The sequence below is a fragment of the Ranitomeya variabilis genome, chromosome 1 (genome assembly GCF_051348905.1).
Source record: "Ranitomeya variabilis isolate aRanVar5 chromosome 1, aRanVar5.hap1, whole genome shotgun sequence".
Classification (NCBI taxonomy): Eukaryota; Metazoa; Chordata; class Amphibia; order Anura; family Dendrobatidae; genus Ranitomeya; species Ranitomeya variabilis.
Genome location: NC_135232.1, coordinates 956,748,010 through 956,765,354, shown reverse-complemented (window position 1 = coordinate 956,765,354; position 17,345 = coordinate 956,748,010). Strand labels below are relative to the sequence as shown.

At 42.8% G+C, this 17,345-nt stretch overlaps 1 protein-coding gene across 1 annotated transcript in view; it reads right to left on the bottom strand.

Moving 5' to 3' along the window:
• Window positions 1–17,345, bottom strand: part of REELD1 (reeler domain containing 1) — a 79,238-nt gene that overhangs the window by 27,693 nt on the left and 34,200 nt on the right. The window contains exon 3 of the mRNA XM_077279288.1: window positions 10,917–11,139. Within this exon, the coding sequence (XP_077135403.1) occupies window positions 10,917–11,139 (223 nt within the window). The remainder of the gene's footprint in view (window positions 1–10,916; window positions 11,140–17,345) is intronic.

The following is a 17,345-nucleotide window of genomic DNA, read 5'->3' as shown; positions in this document are numbered from 1 at the left end:
CTTCATTCTGGCACAGGCAAGTTCAACAGCGGTCCTAGTCTCCTGCCAAATCCTAGAGAACTCCCCGGACAAAAGATCGGCCGCTGGGACACCTGAGACAGGAGGAACCGGAAGTGGTACACCAGGATGTTGACCATAGATGATGAAGAAAGGAGACCTGGAAGTAGATTCGCTGGTATGATTGTTATAAGCAAATTCAGCCCACGGAAGCAAATCTACCCAGTCGTTCTGATGAGAGTTAGAGACGTGACGAAGATAAGTCACCAAAGTTTGATTGGTATGTTCCACTTGACCATTGGTTTGTGGGTGGTAGGCAGATGGGAAATCAAGCGAGATGTCCATAAACTTGCAGAGAGACTTCCAAAAATGAGAGGTGAACTGCACCCCTCTATCCGAAACAATATGTTGAGGAAGACCGTGAATGCGAAAAATATGATGGCTAAAAGCTCTCACCAACTCAGGTGCAGAAGGTAAACCAGGAAGAGATATAAAGTGAGCCATCTTGGAGAACCTATCTACGACGACAAGGATGACAGTGCAACCGGAAGATCGAGGCAGATCAGTGATAAAGTCCAATACAATGTGCTGCCAAGGGGCAGATGGAATAGGGAGCGGATGAAGCAAACCAGAGATTAAATGCCTAGGAGTCTTATTCTTGGCACAAGACTGAGAGGAGGCAATGAAACTTCGGATATCCTGAAGAAGAGTCGGCCACCAGTAAAAGCGGGACACAAACGAGAGTGTTTTCTTGAAGCCAACATGACCTGCCAATTTGGAAGTATGTCCCCAGCGAAGGACTTGTCTTCTGTTGCACACAGGAATGAAAATTTTACCAGAAGGTAGAGAAGACAAACTAACAAGTGCCACCATGATGACCTTAGATGGATCCAAGATATGCGAGGGCTCCTCCTCTGAGTCAGAAGATAAGAAGGACCTGGACAAAGCGTCAGCCTTGAGATTCTTGTTACCCGGACAAAAATGCAACTCAAAATTAAAATGGGCAAAAAACAAAGACCATCTAGCTTGCCGAGGATTAAGTCTCTGAGCAGAACGGATGTATGCCAGGTTCTTGTGATCCGGGAAGACTTTAAATGGGTGAACAGCTCCCTCCAAAAGGTATCTCCACTCCTCAAAAGCCAATTTAATGGCTAAGAGCTCCCTGTCGCCGATGGAGTAGTTCCGTTCAGAGGAAGAGAATGTCTTGGAGAAGAAACCGCAGGGAACCAACTTTCCAGAAGATGACCTTTGAGAAAGTACAGCACCAGCGGCAGACGCATCAACCTCCAGAACAAAAGGGTTATTCACCTCCGGACGATGTAGTACTGGAGCAGAGGCAAAGGCTTGTTTCAGAGACGAGAAAGCATCTAAGGCTTCAGACGACCAGATGTGAGGATTAGACCCCTTTCGTATCAGAGCGGTAATTAGGGTTGCGCGAAACGAATCGGACAAATTAAAAAATCGCCGACTTTCGGCAAAGTCGGGTTTCATGAAACTCGACCCGATACTAGTGTGGGATCGGCCATGAGGTCGCCGATCTGCGCCATTTTTCAGCCAATGAAGGAGGACGCAGAGTGTGGGCAGCGTGATGACATAGGTCTCGGTCCTCACCATCTTAGAGAAGGGCATGACAGTGATTGGCTTGCTTTCTGCGGCGTCACAGGGGCTATAAAGGGGCGTGCACGCTGACCACCATCTTACTTCTGTCGATCTTAGCATAGGGAGAGGTTGCTGCAGCTTCATCAGAAGAAGGGATATAGTTAGGGAGGGAAGATTAACCCCCAAACTGCTTGTGCTGTAGCGATTTCCACTGTCCAACACCACCTTTTTTTTGCAGGGACAGTGGAGGCTATATTTTTGTGCATCAGCTCTGTAGCTTATTAGGCTGCCTTATAAGGCTCCCTGATAGCTGCATTGCTGTTTGCACGCTGCTGTGCAAACCAACTGCTTTTTTAAAAGCAAAAATCCTGTTGCTCCTTTCTGCACAGTTATCTTGTTTATTTGTCCACACTTTTGTGTGCAGCAGTCCTTTTTATTGCTGCCATACGTGTCCTGAGATCATTGTTGGGAGACTGAAATTGTACTACCGTCCTTGTATTTTTTCGTATATCTTCCAGCCACTTTCTGCCACTTACATTGTGTTGTTTTATACACTGGGCCTGAGTTTTGGTTCAGTCTCCAAAAAAAAAGTGAGATTCAAATTCTCACAAAGTGGATATACTTCAGTCCTGTTAGTTTGTCGTATATCAGCCAGCCACTTTCTGCCTCTTACATTGTGTTGTTTTATGCACAGGGCCTGAGTTTTGGCTCAGTCTCCCCAAAAAAAGGGAGATTTAAATTCTCAACAAGTTTATATACACCTTCTACCTTGTTTTACAGTACGATGTAACGGTTGTTATTTTGGTTAGATTTTCCAAAAAAATGAGGAAGTCTGGTGGAAGAGCCCGTGGGCGGTGGTTGCCAGCTGGTACTGATGGTGGTGGTGGTGCACAACCAACGTCAGACACACCGTCGTAATATGAGGGGCCCTGTGTCAGTACTGCCGCCCACGAGAGTGTTCCCCCCCCCAGCTCGAACAGTGCTCTACCACTTGCAATACTTACTTCTCCCTGCTCCACCACTGTGTAGTCTGTGCTGTTAAATCCTTCAATGGCACTGCCAATACAAATTTGTTGAAATGATAGATGATAGTTAAAATATACAGGGGCCCTGGCCTCCATTTAGACCAGTTAATACTTCGCACCTATTACCACTGTCTGCTACTCAGCAGAGGAGCCTACCCCTGTACCTAGCTATGGCACCTGTTTATTTATGAACAATTTTTTGGCAGACATTTAGCCCACTTTATTATTTGGGCCTACTAACTGTGTCTGCCACTCATTACAGTTTTCGTCCACTGAACAAAGCAATGCCGCCTGTTTAGTCCTGTTACCACATTTGAACTGCATTTAGCCTACTTTATTATTTGGGCCTACTAACTGTGTCTGCCACTCATTACAGTTTTCCTCCACTGAACAAAGCAATGCCGCCTGTTTAGTCCTGTTACCACATTTGAACTGCATTTAGCCTACTTTATTATTTGGGCCTACTAACTGTGTCTGCCACTCATTACAGTTTTCCTCCACTGAACAAAGCAATGCCGCCTGTTTAGTCCTCTTACCAATTTTGAACTGCATTTAGCCTACTTTATTATTTGGGCCTATATCTGTGTTTCCTCCTCATCCTGCCCATTGCCCAGCCACTGCTAGATGAGTCTGCTGGTACATTGACCCAGACCACTACATTCCCCTTGCACTCTTCACTGCCAGAATCTGACCCTGATGAAAGTCAGGTTCCCCTTCCTGCATACTATACCACCTTACACGGGGACAAAGAGAAAGGTGCAGATGAAAGTGCAGGTTCCTTCATCAGGTGGGGGGGCATACTTATTTGCGACGTCACTGGCACAGGGCCCTTCATAGTACGCAAAAGTGTCTCTGCCAGTGGGAGGCGCCACCCGCCGTCAAACACACCGCCGTACTATGAGGGGCCCTGTGCCAGAGCCAACGAGTGGGCCCCCCCTGCTTGCTCAGGATCACAGCACTTGCAAAGTTGAAATACTTACCTCTCCCTGCTCCACCGCCGTGACGTATTCTGCGTTTCCTGGGCCCACAAAAATCTTGAGCCAGCCCTACCCCCCACAACTTTAGCCAAATGACCCTCAGTTTTCAATACCTAACTATTATTATAAAGTAAATTAAGATTGACAAGCTTAAGTAATTAGAATTGATGTTTTTGGCATTAAAATGGGCACTGTAGGTGTTTTCCTGTCCTCCACTCACTGCCGACTTTGATTCCCCATTGACTTGCATTGGGTTTCGTGTTTCAGTCGGCCCCCGACTTTTTGCAATAATCGGCCGATTTCACCCGACCCGACTTTTGATAAAGTCGGGTTTTGCGAATCCCGACTCGATCCGAAAAAAGTAAGTCGCTCAACTCTAGCGGTGATAGGACCGGACAAGGAGAAGAAATGAGGGATGAACTGGCGATAGTAATTTGCGAAACCAAGGAATCGCTGGATAGCTTTGACACCATTAGGATGTGGCCAGTTGAGTACGGCAGACACCTTCTCCGGATCCATGCAAATACCTGAGTCAGAGATAATGTAACCCAAGAAGGGAAGAGACGGCTGTTCAAAGGCACATTTTTCAAGCTTGGCGTAAAGGTGATTCTCTCTAAGGCGCAGAAGAACCAGACGAACAAGCTTTCTGTGGGTGACCATATCCAGAGAAAAAATAGGGATATCATCCAAGTAAACCACCACACAGGTGTACAGAAGATCTCGAAAAATTTCATTCACGAATTCCTGGAACACAGCAGGAGCATTGCATAAACCAAAGGGCATGACTAAATACTCGTAGTGCACATCCCTGGTGTTAAAGGCAGTCTTCCACTCATCGCCAGAATGAATACGGACTAAATTGTAGGCCCCATGGAGATCTAGTTTCGTAAAAATGCGTGCTCCTCGTAGTCGATCAAATAGTTCCGGAATAAGAGGAAGTGGGTACTTATTCTTAATTGTGTTATTATTAAGACCCCGGTAATCGATGAAGGGACGGAGAGACCCATCCTTTTTCTTGACAAAGATGACTTCTGGATAAAACCTCTGGCTAGATTCTCCTGGACATACTCAGCCATAGCTCGAGACTCGAGAGGAATCCGGGGTGTAAATTCGCCCCCTGGGTGGTGTTGTGCCGGATACAAGGTCGATCGGGCAATCATACGGATGATGTGGGGGCAAGTTCTCTGCCTCCTTTTTGTCAAAGACGTCTGAGAAGGACCAGTAGGCCGAAGGCAAACCTGCAGGTGCCAGATTAGACTGAAGAGTCTTTACAGGTTGCACAGAAAGAAGACACCTGGTCTGACAGACGTGACCCCAGCGTAGGACATCACCAGATCGCCCATCCAGGACAGGTTCATGAGTTCTTAACCACGGAAGACCCAATAAGAACGGATGAGACAACAAGGGCAGCACATAGAAGGCAATCTTCTCCCGATGCAGGACTCCGATCTGTAACTCCACCTCTTCTGTGACGAGGGTAACGGTCTCCCGCAAGGGCCTACCATAGACCAAAGCTAACTGCGGGGGAGTCTCCAAAGATTTCACAGGAGTATGGAGTCTCTTGACTGCCTCTAGCTGAATAAAGTTCCCTGCAGCACCAGAATCAACATAAGCCACCTCAGAAAAATGACAGGTACCAAGACAAACTAAAATGGAAAGAGTTAAAGGTAGAGAGGATTCATAAATACCTAGGGAGGCCTCTCTCACCTGGCCTAGGCGGAAGCGTTTCCCGGCCTCACCGGACAAGAACGCAGAAGATGAGACGCGCTGCCACAGTAGAAGCAGAGACCCTAAGCGATTCTTTCTTTGCGGCGAAGTTTGGCTGGACGAAGGCAATCCACCTGCATGGGTTCAGGAGGCGAAACCGGAGGCGAAGAAACCAATCGTGAAGAGGAAGAACTGGAAGAAGCCGAAGGTAGGCAAGAAGATCTTCTCTAGCTGTTTCACGAAGCCGTTCCTGGAAACGAAGATCGATGCGAGTAGCCAAGGATATGAGATCCTCCAAAGATGTTGGTGTGTCTCGAACCGCCAGCTCGTCCTTGATTCGAGAAGACAGACCTCGCCAAAAAGCTCCCACCAAAGCCTCGTTGTTCCATCCTAACTCAGATGACAAAGTACGAAATTGAATGGCATACTGGCTGACAGAAAGAGAACCTTGGTGGAGATTAAAAAGGGATTCGGTAGTAGAGGCCAAGCGTCTGGGTTCATCGAACACCTTACGGAAAGTCTCCAAAAAATTGGCGAGTTGGGAAACTAGAGGATCATCCCTCTCCCAAAGTGGATTAACCCAGGCCAAAGCCTCCCCTTCCAGATGAGACACAACAAAAGCCACCTTAGCCCGATCAGTGGGGTATAGTTGTGGTAAAAGCTCAAAATGTAATTGGCACTGGTTTAAAAAACCTTGACATAACTTGGGATCTCCACTATAGTGTGGAGGTTTGGCCAGGCGATGTGGTGGATGCGGGGCGGGAACAGGAGCCGAAGCAGCCGACTACATGGAAAGCAGACGATTATCCAGTGAAGCAAGATAATTTAGAATGTGACCCTGGGTGTCGCGTTGCTGGGTGAGCTCTTGCTGGAGACTTGCCATCTGGGACGCGTTCCCAGGATCAGAGGGCTGTAACGCCGATAAACGGGATTCCATGGCTTTTAAAAAGGCCATGATCCTAGTCTGATTCTCACGAAGAACCCCAAGCTCTTTCTGTGCGTAAAAAGGAGTACCAGCGGGGTCCATGGCCTGATTGTACTGTGAGGATTACCTGTGGAGACTATAGAGTGGACCCACTGGACCATGACAACGAACCTCCCACGGGCGAGCTGACCAAGTGCACCACCCCCTATACAGGGAGCGTTAGGGGCAGGCCCGAGGGAGACTATCGCCACAGCATCTGGTAAAGAAGGACGGGCAAGAAGGCAACTAATAGGGAACAGCAAGGACTAACGAGGAGACAGAAACAGGGAGAGCATGGAAATGCGGACTGGATGGAGGACACAAACAGGAAGACTAATCACGGGAGCAGGAAGCGGAGGGAGGACACAGGCAGACAGGCTGGAGACTGGAACATGGACTAGAAGGAATACACCGAAGGGCAGTCACTAGGAGGAAGCAAAGGAGAAGACCAGGATTTAGCTACAGCAACGGAAGAGAGCGGTGAGCAAACAGGCAGGAAGGAACACAGGAGGGACGTGGAGCCAGATTCACTTGTAGAAAGCAAATGACAATCCGGCACCGCCGATAGGAAAAGGCGGCCTGATAAAGAGAGTGAGGGCATACCTTCTGGGTCAGAGTCCACAGGGTGGCGCAGAAGACACGCCAGGATTCAATGAGAGATGTGTGCGCGTGCGCCGTGGTACCCAGAGCGCGCGAGCACCCGAGGAGGAGCAGGAGCCGAGCGAATAGGAAGAGAAGACCGGGAGCGAGCAGGGATGCACCGGGACGCCGCAGCGAGGTGAGTATGAGACACATGCGGCGGGGCAGGCGGGAGCATATCAGTTTGTCTGTCTGTAACAGAAATCCAACATCGCTGATCCTGCGACCAATCAGCGACGGCCACAGTCCGCCCGCGAATTCGCCCCTTCCTACTCTCCATCATTGACCTCTCCAGTTAGCGCTCACACAGGGTTAATGGCTGTTATGCCGTGTTGTAATGCAGTCCGTTAATGCTGCTATTAACTCTGTGTGACCAACTTTTTACTATTGATGCTGCTCATGCAGCATCAATAGTAAAAAGATCTAATGTTAAAAATAACAAAAAAATTAAAAATCATTATATGCTCACCTTCCGGCGCCTTTCCCGCTCCTCGCAACGCTCCGGCCCATGCATTGTGGTCTCGTGAGACCGCTATGTCATCATCTCGCGAGACCGCAATGCATTCTTGGGACCAGAGCGTCGCGAGGAGCATCGCTAAACACCTCGCCTGGATCTGGGGGCCACCGGACGGTGAGTATATAACTATTTTTTATTTTAATTATTTTTTTAACAGGGATATGGTGCCCACATTGCTATATACTATACTGTGTTAGATACTACGTGAGCTGTTATATACTGCATGGGCTGTGTTATATACTTTGTGGGCTGGGCTATATACTACGTGGCTGTGCAATATATTACGTGGCTGGGCAATATGCTATGTGGCTGTGTTATATACTGCATGAGCTGTGCAATATACTATGTGGGCTGTGCTATATACTACGTGGCTGGGCAATATACTACATGGCTGTGCTATATACTACGTGACTGTGTGATATACTACGTGGGCTGTGTTATATACTGCGTGGGCTGTGTTATATACTATGTGGGCTGTGTTATATACTATGTGGGCTGTGCTATATACTACATAGCTGTGCAATATATGTGGCTGGGCAATATACTATGTGGCTGTGCTATATACTACATGGCTGTGTTATATACTACGTGGGCTGTGCTATATACTATGTGGGCTGTGTTATACACTGCGTGGGCTGTGCTATATAGTGTGGGCTGTGCTATATACTACGTGAGCTGTACTATATACTACATGGGCTGTGCTATATACTACGTGGGCTGTGATATATGCTATGTGGGCTGTGTTATATGCTACGTGGGCTGTTATATGCTATGTGGGCTGTGCAATATATGTGGCTGGGCAATATACTACATGGCTGTGCTATATACTACATGGCTGTGTTATATGCTACGTGGGCTGTGTTATATACTGCGTGGCCTGTGTTATATACTGCGTGGCCTGTGTTATATACTACGTGGGCTGTGTTATATACTACGTGGGCTGTGTTATATACTACGTGGGCTGTGCTATATACTATGTGGGCTGTGTTATACACTGCTTGGGCTGTGCTATATAATGCGTGGGTTGTGCTATATACTACATGGGCTGTGCTATATACTGCATGAGCTGTGCTATATACTACGTGAGCTTTGCTATATACTATGTGGGCTGTGCTATATACTACGTGGCTGTGCTATATGCTACGTGGACTGTGTTATATGCTACATGGATTGTTATATGCTACGTGGGCTGTGTTATATGCTACGTGGGCTGTGTTATAAGCTACTTGGCTGTGGTATATTTCTCTGCTGTATCTGTGCATCATAAATCGTGGTATGTGTTAAAGAGGGGGGCCCACTGAGACTCTTTCGCCCGAGGCCCTCAAAAACCTGGAGCAGGTTCTGGCTTCATTGATTGTTCGAGGCCGGGCATGACCAATCAGTGGCAGGTGCATTCCGGCCGCGAATTGGTGTGGAATTTGAACCACACTTCGCTAATTGGTCGCACCCGGCCGGCCGAATCCTGCGTATAAATTGCATTATTCTCAAAACTTCATAAATAAACTACATACATATTCTAGAATACCCGATGCGTTAGAATCGGGCCACCATCTAGTTTATATATAAAAATACATTGATAAAAATAATAAACTATTAATACCTTTATTTTTTTATAGCACGCTTACTTTGCAGCATTTTTTCCACACCTGACTAACACTTTTACATAGTATATATTATTATTATTTATTTATATAGCACCATTGATTCCATGGTGCTGTACATGAGAAGGGGTTACATACAAATTACAGATATCACATACAGTAAGCAAACTAACAATTACAGACTGATACAGAGGGGCGAGGACCCTGCCCTTGCGGGCTTACATTCTACAATATATATTTAGTCAGGTATGGAAAAAATGCTGCAAAATAAGAGTACTATAAAAAATGAAGGTGTTAATAGTTCAAGTGAACAAAAGAGAAATCTAAATTAAATCAATATTCATGTGACCACCCGTTGCCTTCAAAACAGCATCATTTCTTCTCAGTATACTTAACACAAAGTCAGGGATTTTGTAGGATTATAAAAGGGTGTACGAGTAACCAATTATATCAAACAGATGAATATTGAATATGATTATCATTTTCATATGTTAGTTGAAACTGTGGTGGACACACATGGAAAAGAGCCCCTGTGCAAGAACAGTATATGGGCCGCTCTAAGTGTCTGTGACAGAACTGAAGTACTGATTTGAAGGTATTAGTGGCCCCCCTTACCTCTTGGGCCACTGTGTGGCTGCACAGGTTGCACGAATGATATGAACGCCCCTGGATGTAAACACAGTCAATAAACTGAAGACCATTAACTAAAACCGATTAGGTGTGTGGGAAGACTTAACATGAGTGAGAAATAGCCAAACTTGGGGTTAAAGAAGATAAAAAAAGAAAATGTCCAGCTTTCCAGATATTCATTAAAATTTGGCTTTAGTAATTTATCCTTAAAAACATAAGTGTGGAATCATAAAAAAAACAGACAGCACACCATTGTAGAAGACAGTGTCGTTGTCACTGGTCATATACAATGGCAAAACTAAGCACAGCAATAAGACACAATATTACCTCAGCAAGGTCTGTCCCAAGCAACATTTTCAAAGCAGACTGGCATTTTAAAATGTGCTGTTCAAGCTCTTTTGAAGAAGCACCAAGAAGTGGGCAATGGAACTGGCAGCAACCAGTGGAACCCAGCTACACCCATCCACTGCTCAGAGAAGTTTGGCCAAAAGTGGTATTCCTGGAGGAATTGTGGCCAAAAAGTCGTAACTTCAACATGGAAACTAGGCCAAGTTATTCAACTATTCACAAAAATATAGAAAAATGGCAGCTGGTGCTCTAGACTGAGGAGATAAAATGTGAAATATTTGGCAGCAATAGAAGCAGTTTATACACTGAAGGGGTGGAGAGCAATACAATAATGATTGTCTGCAGGCAACAGTGGAGCATGGTTGAAGTTACGTGCAAGTTTGAAGCTTCATTTCATTACTATCTAACTAACTATCTTTATGATAGAGAAGAACAAGGAGTCCTGGAAGTAATGATATGGCCCCCTCAGATCCCTGATCTCAACATCATCGAGTCTCTCTGGGAATACATGATGAGACAGAAGGATTTGCACAAGTCTACATCCGCAAAAGATCTGTGGTTAGTTCTCCAAGACATTTGAACAACTTCCCTTCCTAGTTTCTTCAAAATCTGTGTTGAAGTGTATGTGGGAGAATAGATGCTGTTTTGAAGGCAAAGGGCAGTCACACAAAATACTTATTTGATCGAGATTTATCTTTTGTTCATTGGATTTTCATTTATCTAATTAATAAAAATAAATTATTAACATTGCTATTTTTAAATTCATTCTTACTTTACAGCAGAGTACTGTATATAAATTCATGTATCTTCAGATATACTGTATATCAATTCTCAATAGTCAATGTTCCTTTTTGAGGCCGTTTTTAACAAACATGAAAACATTAAAACTGAATATGTCTTGTACACACTCACAAGAATTTAATGTCTCCCACAGGTTGATCAGGTGACTTCCACACAAAGGACAGATTTCTTTTCAAGGACTTATCTGAATGGGTCACAGTGTCTCCATCTTCAAAGCAGCGCAGTAGTTTGGAGCCAGGTGGAATGAGTACAAAAGACCCAGCTACTTGGTCATTCGATATTCTGCGAGCTTGAAGGAAAAACCCCATGAAATCTCTTGTACTTTTTAAAGTAACTGTTGGGAAAAATGCAAAGGAATTAAATACTTCAATACTTTAATGTATAATCCCCAAAGACTACAGAAAACTATGATCCAGTGAACAGCATATTGGGGGGTCAAATACTTTCCCATGAACATGTGTTTTCTACATCTCATATTCTGCATTACTGAATCTATCAGATTTCAGCTGAACCCTTAAAGTAGGTTAAAATACTTAATACTTATTTGGGTATATGTATTCATCATCGAATATTTATATATTTATATTCAATTTCAGTTTACTGATGAATTAATGAAGAATGACACTGCTCTCACAAGTATAATGGAAATTACTATCTTTCTGTACATGCATTTTTTACATACAATTGTTTTCATATTATTGTGTTATCCCATGAAATTCACAAGTAAAACTTTTGGGAAAAGCACAGACTACACTGCATTATACCCACAAATTTTATATTTTGTGTCCCTTCATCTGACATATACATTCTGATAGCTCTACTATACCACATACGTTGCTGTATATTTTTAAGTATACATTTTCCATATAACAGAAGTCAATTGCAGATCTACCGTATATAACTGAACTAAATATTTGCATCTATTCTGATGACTTTACTCCTTTTTTTCTTGTAAATGTATGAAGTCAGATTCTATGGTAAACATTTGATGCTGCAAGTTTATTATGTGAGAAAAGAATTCACATCCGTTTGTCAGATTAATATTAATTATCCGATAAGGAATGTCTGTAAAACCATCAGGCATATGTGACCAAAACAACAAGCAAAAAAAATAGATCAGCTCACAATCCCATAGAGAAATACAAATAATCCTGAAACGATATTTGGAAAAATGGCCCAAGGCCGGTTTCCTCAGGTCGCTGGAATCCAAATAGAAAAAAAGATAGAGATCCAGCACTGTAGAAAAATAAAAAACTGTATAGTCTTTATTAATTAAACAACATATTAAAAAAATGCAGAGAAAAAAGCATGTGTATAGTCTTAAGCCTTTTGGACTCCTAAGGGTATGTGCACATGTTGTAGAAAGGTGTCTGGATTTTTCCGCACTGATTTTGGGAAATCCGCACTGCGGAATTACTGTGGATTTACCGCGGTTTTTCCGCGATTTTTGTGCAGATTTCACCTGCGGTTTACAACTACGGATTCCTATTATGGAGCAGGTGTAATCCGCTGTGGAATCCGCACAAAGAATTGACATGCTGTGGAATAAACAACGCACCACTTCCATGCAGTTTTCTCCGCAGCATGTGCACTGCGGATTTTGTTTTCCATAGGTTTACATGGTACTGTAAACTCATGGAAAACTGCTGCGAATCCGCAGCAAAATCCACAACGTTTGCACGTACCCTTAGACTCCTTAGTCAATTGACAATGTTGCAATCCTTTTCTTCTGTTAGAAATATATTGTTGATGAAATCTTCCCCAAACAGGGAATAGCAAGTAATATGTGTATAAGTAGAAGAATCTTGGCAGCATAGCCACTAATTCAAAGAAAATGAAAGACTGCAGTATAATCTGCTGAAATGTCAAAGGAAAGGCTGTACAATTCTTTACACTATTTCATAGTTATTTTTTTCACTAAAGGTGTGTTTTAATGGATATAAAGTCCCCTTATAATTTAGAGATCAATGATGAAAATGTCACTGATTTTATAATTTCTCCTCACCCTTATTTGTTGCGCTTTATATTGTCAATTCTCTTGTGAATACTGAACCAAAATAACATTAAAATTCATCATATGAAACCTCAAGGCTCATATCAGATTGGTGTAGTAAAACTACCTACAGGTTGTCCTGCTATTTGTACAGTGGTTATTGGTCTAGTCTTTAGTGCTATCAGAGTTTACTAGTAGGGATGAGCGAACGTGCTTGGCGATACTCAGTAATCACTCAAGTATCACGGTGCTCAGATGTGCTAGTTACTTGGAAAGTAATGAGCAGTGCTCGATGAAAAACTCGAATCCCCTTCCCCATCTTAGGTACCTGTTATGCAGCCAATAAGCATGCAGGGATTGCCTGTGAGTTAGTGTAATGCCCTAACTATCATGGTTGTGGCATTACTGTGATTGGCTGGCCGTCTGACATCATCAGGGATTATTATTATTATTGCACAGCTCTGTGACACTGCGTAGTTGGAGGAGAGAGTGCTTGTCTAGGCCTGTGTGCACAGTATAACGAACCAGAGGCCTGTAGTGTTGATACTGGTGATGAAGCCGAGCCATCATACTAACAGACCTTCTAAGGGCTAATAGTTTGCTTACAATACAATCTGAATTTCGCCTAGGGAGGGAGAGAGTCAGAATCCAGTCTGTAGACAGGGATTAGGCCTGTGCAGTCTGATGGCAAATATATATAGCTGCAGCTTTTTTTGTAGGGGTTGAAAAACTTGAATATACTGTGAGCCATTAAGTATTGTGTGCTTTGAAGTCCTTTTGTATTGCAAAACACAACCATAAATCATTTAAACATTTTCCTTCGCTACATTTCTCAGCCATACACTATTCCATAGTGTGGAGTATATTTTGTGATTTTTAAAACTGAGATAAAGTTTTTAAAAATGTTGTAGACTTCCATTTCTCAGCCGTACAGTGTTACATAGTCTGTGAACATTTCTGTTATCTCTAAAACTGAAAAAAGCTTTTAAAAATTTTGAAGGCTGCCATTTTTCAGCAATAGAGGGTTTTGTGTGGTCTGTGAACATTTCTGTGATCTCTAAAACTGAGAAAAAGCTTTTAAAAATGAGGTCTTCCATTTCTCAGCCATACAGTGTTATGTGGTCTGTGAACATTTCTGTGGTCTCTAAATCTTAGAAAAGACATTTAAAATTTTTTGTAGGCCTCCATTTCTCAGCCATACAGTATTATATGGTACATTTCTGTAACCAATAAAACTGAAAAAGCATTGAAACATTTTTTCGGATTGAATTTGATTATCATCCATACACTTTTACGTTCTTTCTGTTACTTTTCTGATTGCTGCAGGTGACTAATTTTTTTCTTTTGTTAAAAATAAACTTGGTTTCAAGAGACCTAGCAATTACAAAATGCGTAAGGTGTGTGAAGTGACAGGGAAGTGGAAGTGCCGATGTGGTGAATGCAGTTGCCAAGGACGTGGGGCAGGTGCTACTATGCCTGTTGCTGCAGCACAAGAAACATGCCCATCCATGACACATAGGTTCCTGTCCCACTTTGCAGGGAGGCACGGTACACCACTTCTGAAGCCAGAGCCAGGCGAACAGGTGGTCGGTTGGATAGCAGATAACTCTTCCAGCAGGCTTGACACCACCACCCAGTCTTCCACACGGTCCAGTCTCGCCAGCGTAAAAAGTATGAATCACTTCATCCTCACCCTGATTCTCTTTCCTCCCACCATGTTGAGTCCCAGGAGACTAGTAAACCCACACTAGTACACACCGAGTAGCTTTTTAAAACATAATTTCTTAATTGTGGCTTCTCAATCTGCATTCTCCAAGAAGGACAGTAGGACATGCTGTTTAGTGATGAATAAATCTTAGAGCAGACATGGCCCCAAGCACATGATGGTGGAAAATGGCAAATTTAGGATAAGGAGGAAGATGATGATGAGACACAGTTGCCGATAAGCCTTGTTTTTGATAAGTCACAAAGTCAGGAGGACAAGGTTGTGGTGGTGGAAGATGAGGTGGTCGATGACAAAGTCACCGACCCAACCTGGGAAGCTGGCATACAGAGTGAGGCCACCAGCACTGAGGGGGAGAGATTGGCAGCACTGAAACAGAAAGGAAGAAGCAGTGTGGTGACCAGATGGACAAGGCGGAAAAACTGTTCAGCAGAGCACCAATATTCGTGCACTTTGGGACTTTTTTAATGAGAGTTCTGAGACTAACAAATTGGCCATTTGCAACCTGTGCCATGTTAAGATCAGCAGGGACATGACCACTAAGAACCTAACTACCACCAGAGTGATCAGGCACATGTCAGCTAAGCACCTGACTCGGTGGGCCAAACGCCTGGGTCCACGATTGGTGCCATTGGATGACACCCCTCCTTCTTCCCTGTGCTAGTTGCATCCCAATTCCCTGTCCATGGGAATGTCTCCTGCCCTGCACCTAGCCTTGTACATTCTGACTTACCATCATAAGGCGATTCCAAATCCAAATTTATCTGCATTATATTGCTCACCCATATACTATTTTGTTGTCTGGAGTAGATTTGGCCGGCATATAACTTTCAAAAAACTTGTTCAAAATTTTATTAGTATTATACTCCTCATCCATAGACTATTCTGTGGTCTTGAATACATTTAGTTGATATTTAACCCTCAAAATACTTCTTTAAAAATGTATTGGTATTATATTGCTCATCCACAGCGTATTACATCTTCTTGGGTAGATTTTGTTGATATACATGCTATGCACACATTAAGTATTTTTGACTTGCAGATTTGGTGCAGAAAATAATCTGTAGCATGTCAATTCCCTGTGCGTTTTTGCCCTGGGTGCTTCACCATTGACTTCACTCCAACCAATAAAAAATGCACAAAAAATTGGGCAAAAATGTACCAAAAACACATGTTTTTGCAGCTGCGTTTTTCCTGACAAGAGATGCATAAATGTATGAAAGGTGTATGAAACAGAATTTGTATGAGGCGCTCATTTATGTCTAATATAGGGTGTATCTGAGTCCCTCTGAGTCCCTAATTTTTGTCAGTTCTTGCTTCCTTCATAAATCACACTGAAATTTCCTATTTTTTAATAAAAAAAAATAATTGTGTTTTCTTAAATTATATCTTTTTGAATCCTTTTAAAATGTTGCCTTATATACAAGTATCTATACAGGAGAAAATGTTTTTCAACTTTTTTCCCTGTAAAAAGCAATTTCTTGTTGGCTTGGAATGTTTTATTGTCACTCATTAAAGTGGAGTAAAAGTGTGACACCATTGTTCTCCGCAGCTATCTGGGAGTCAGAGATAATTCCTGGGATCTTTCCCATGCTGTTTTCCTTCCATTGAGCATTTTTCCCATCCATTTGAACATTTTCACTACCCCCCAAACCTCTTTGTAGGGACCCCCGGAAAAAACTTGGCTTTCCCATTGACTCCCATTACACTTGTTACTTGAAACGAGCATGCGAGTAGTACGAATTGCTCACTTTTAGCAACGAGTACCTAAGCATTTCAGTGCTTGCTTATCTCTGTTTACTACCTGTCACTGGCACAAGGATAATTTATTGATTTGGGACATGCAGTACAATGATGCGTCATCTATATATTTAACAGCATAAATAGGAACATTTATTTTTGCCAATGACTACTGAGAAAATACTGCCAGATGCTAATTAGTGGTTGGCAGCAATGCAGAATGTGGAGGTGCAGTACATCGTCCATCATTGTAAAGGATGCCAATGAAGTAAACACATTCAACAACAGAGTACACAACTTTGTGATGAGTAACAATCCTCCCAAATATATATGGCATTGGGAAAGTTAGGTTAATATTTTGTTAGATGTTTTGAAAACATATTTCAAACAGTAATGTTTTAGTAATATAACTTTAAATTAAATGCATCTACACTGAGTCCCTGAGTTTTGGGTTGCATTACTTTAAGTACATCAGATTCAGAACAGTCACAATTCTATATCTTTGCAACATAGATACGAGTACACAATATTCTAGTGTGACTACTTCAGTAGCCCAGTTTTCCAAATGAAACAATCATCTTTGGAATGAATATGGCCATTTATTATCAAACTGATATCAAAGTTGTTTCACTGCTGTGTTTCTATTGTGAAGGCTAAAAAATATTTGATAAAATATGAGATTTTTTTTTACTTATTACTGTATATTATAGAAAACATATGCACATGTGGCCAAAATTGTTGGTACCTCTCATTTAATGACAGAAAAACCCACAATGGTCACAGAAATAACTTGAATCTGACAAAAGTAATAATAAATAAAAGATCTATGAAAATGAACAAATGAAAGTCAGACATTGCTGCACAATGACGTCATTGTGTAAGGGGGTCATAAAAACAATCTTGTGCCCCAAACACGTCTCAGTTAACTGTATATATATATCGCTGCTTTGTAATGTTGTTAAACCGTGTATTTATTGTAGTATTTAACATGCCATATCTAGTGCTGCTATTTGTACATAATTGAAAGGGAAAGTGCAGTACACTCTAAAATGTGGCCGCTTAGTACTTGGGCAGATGCCCTCAT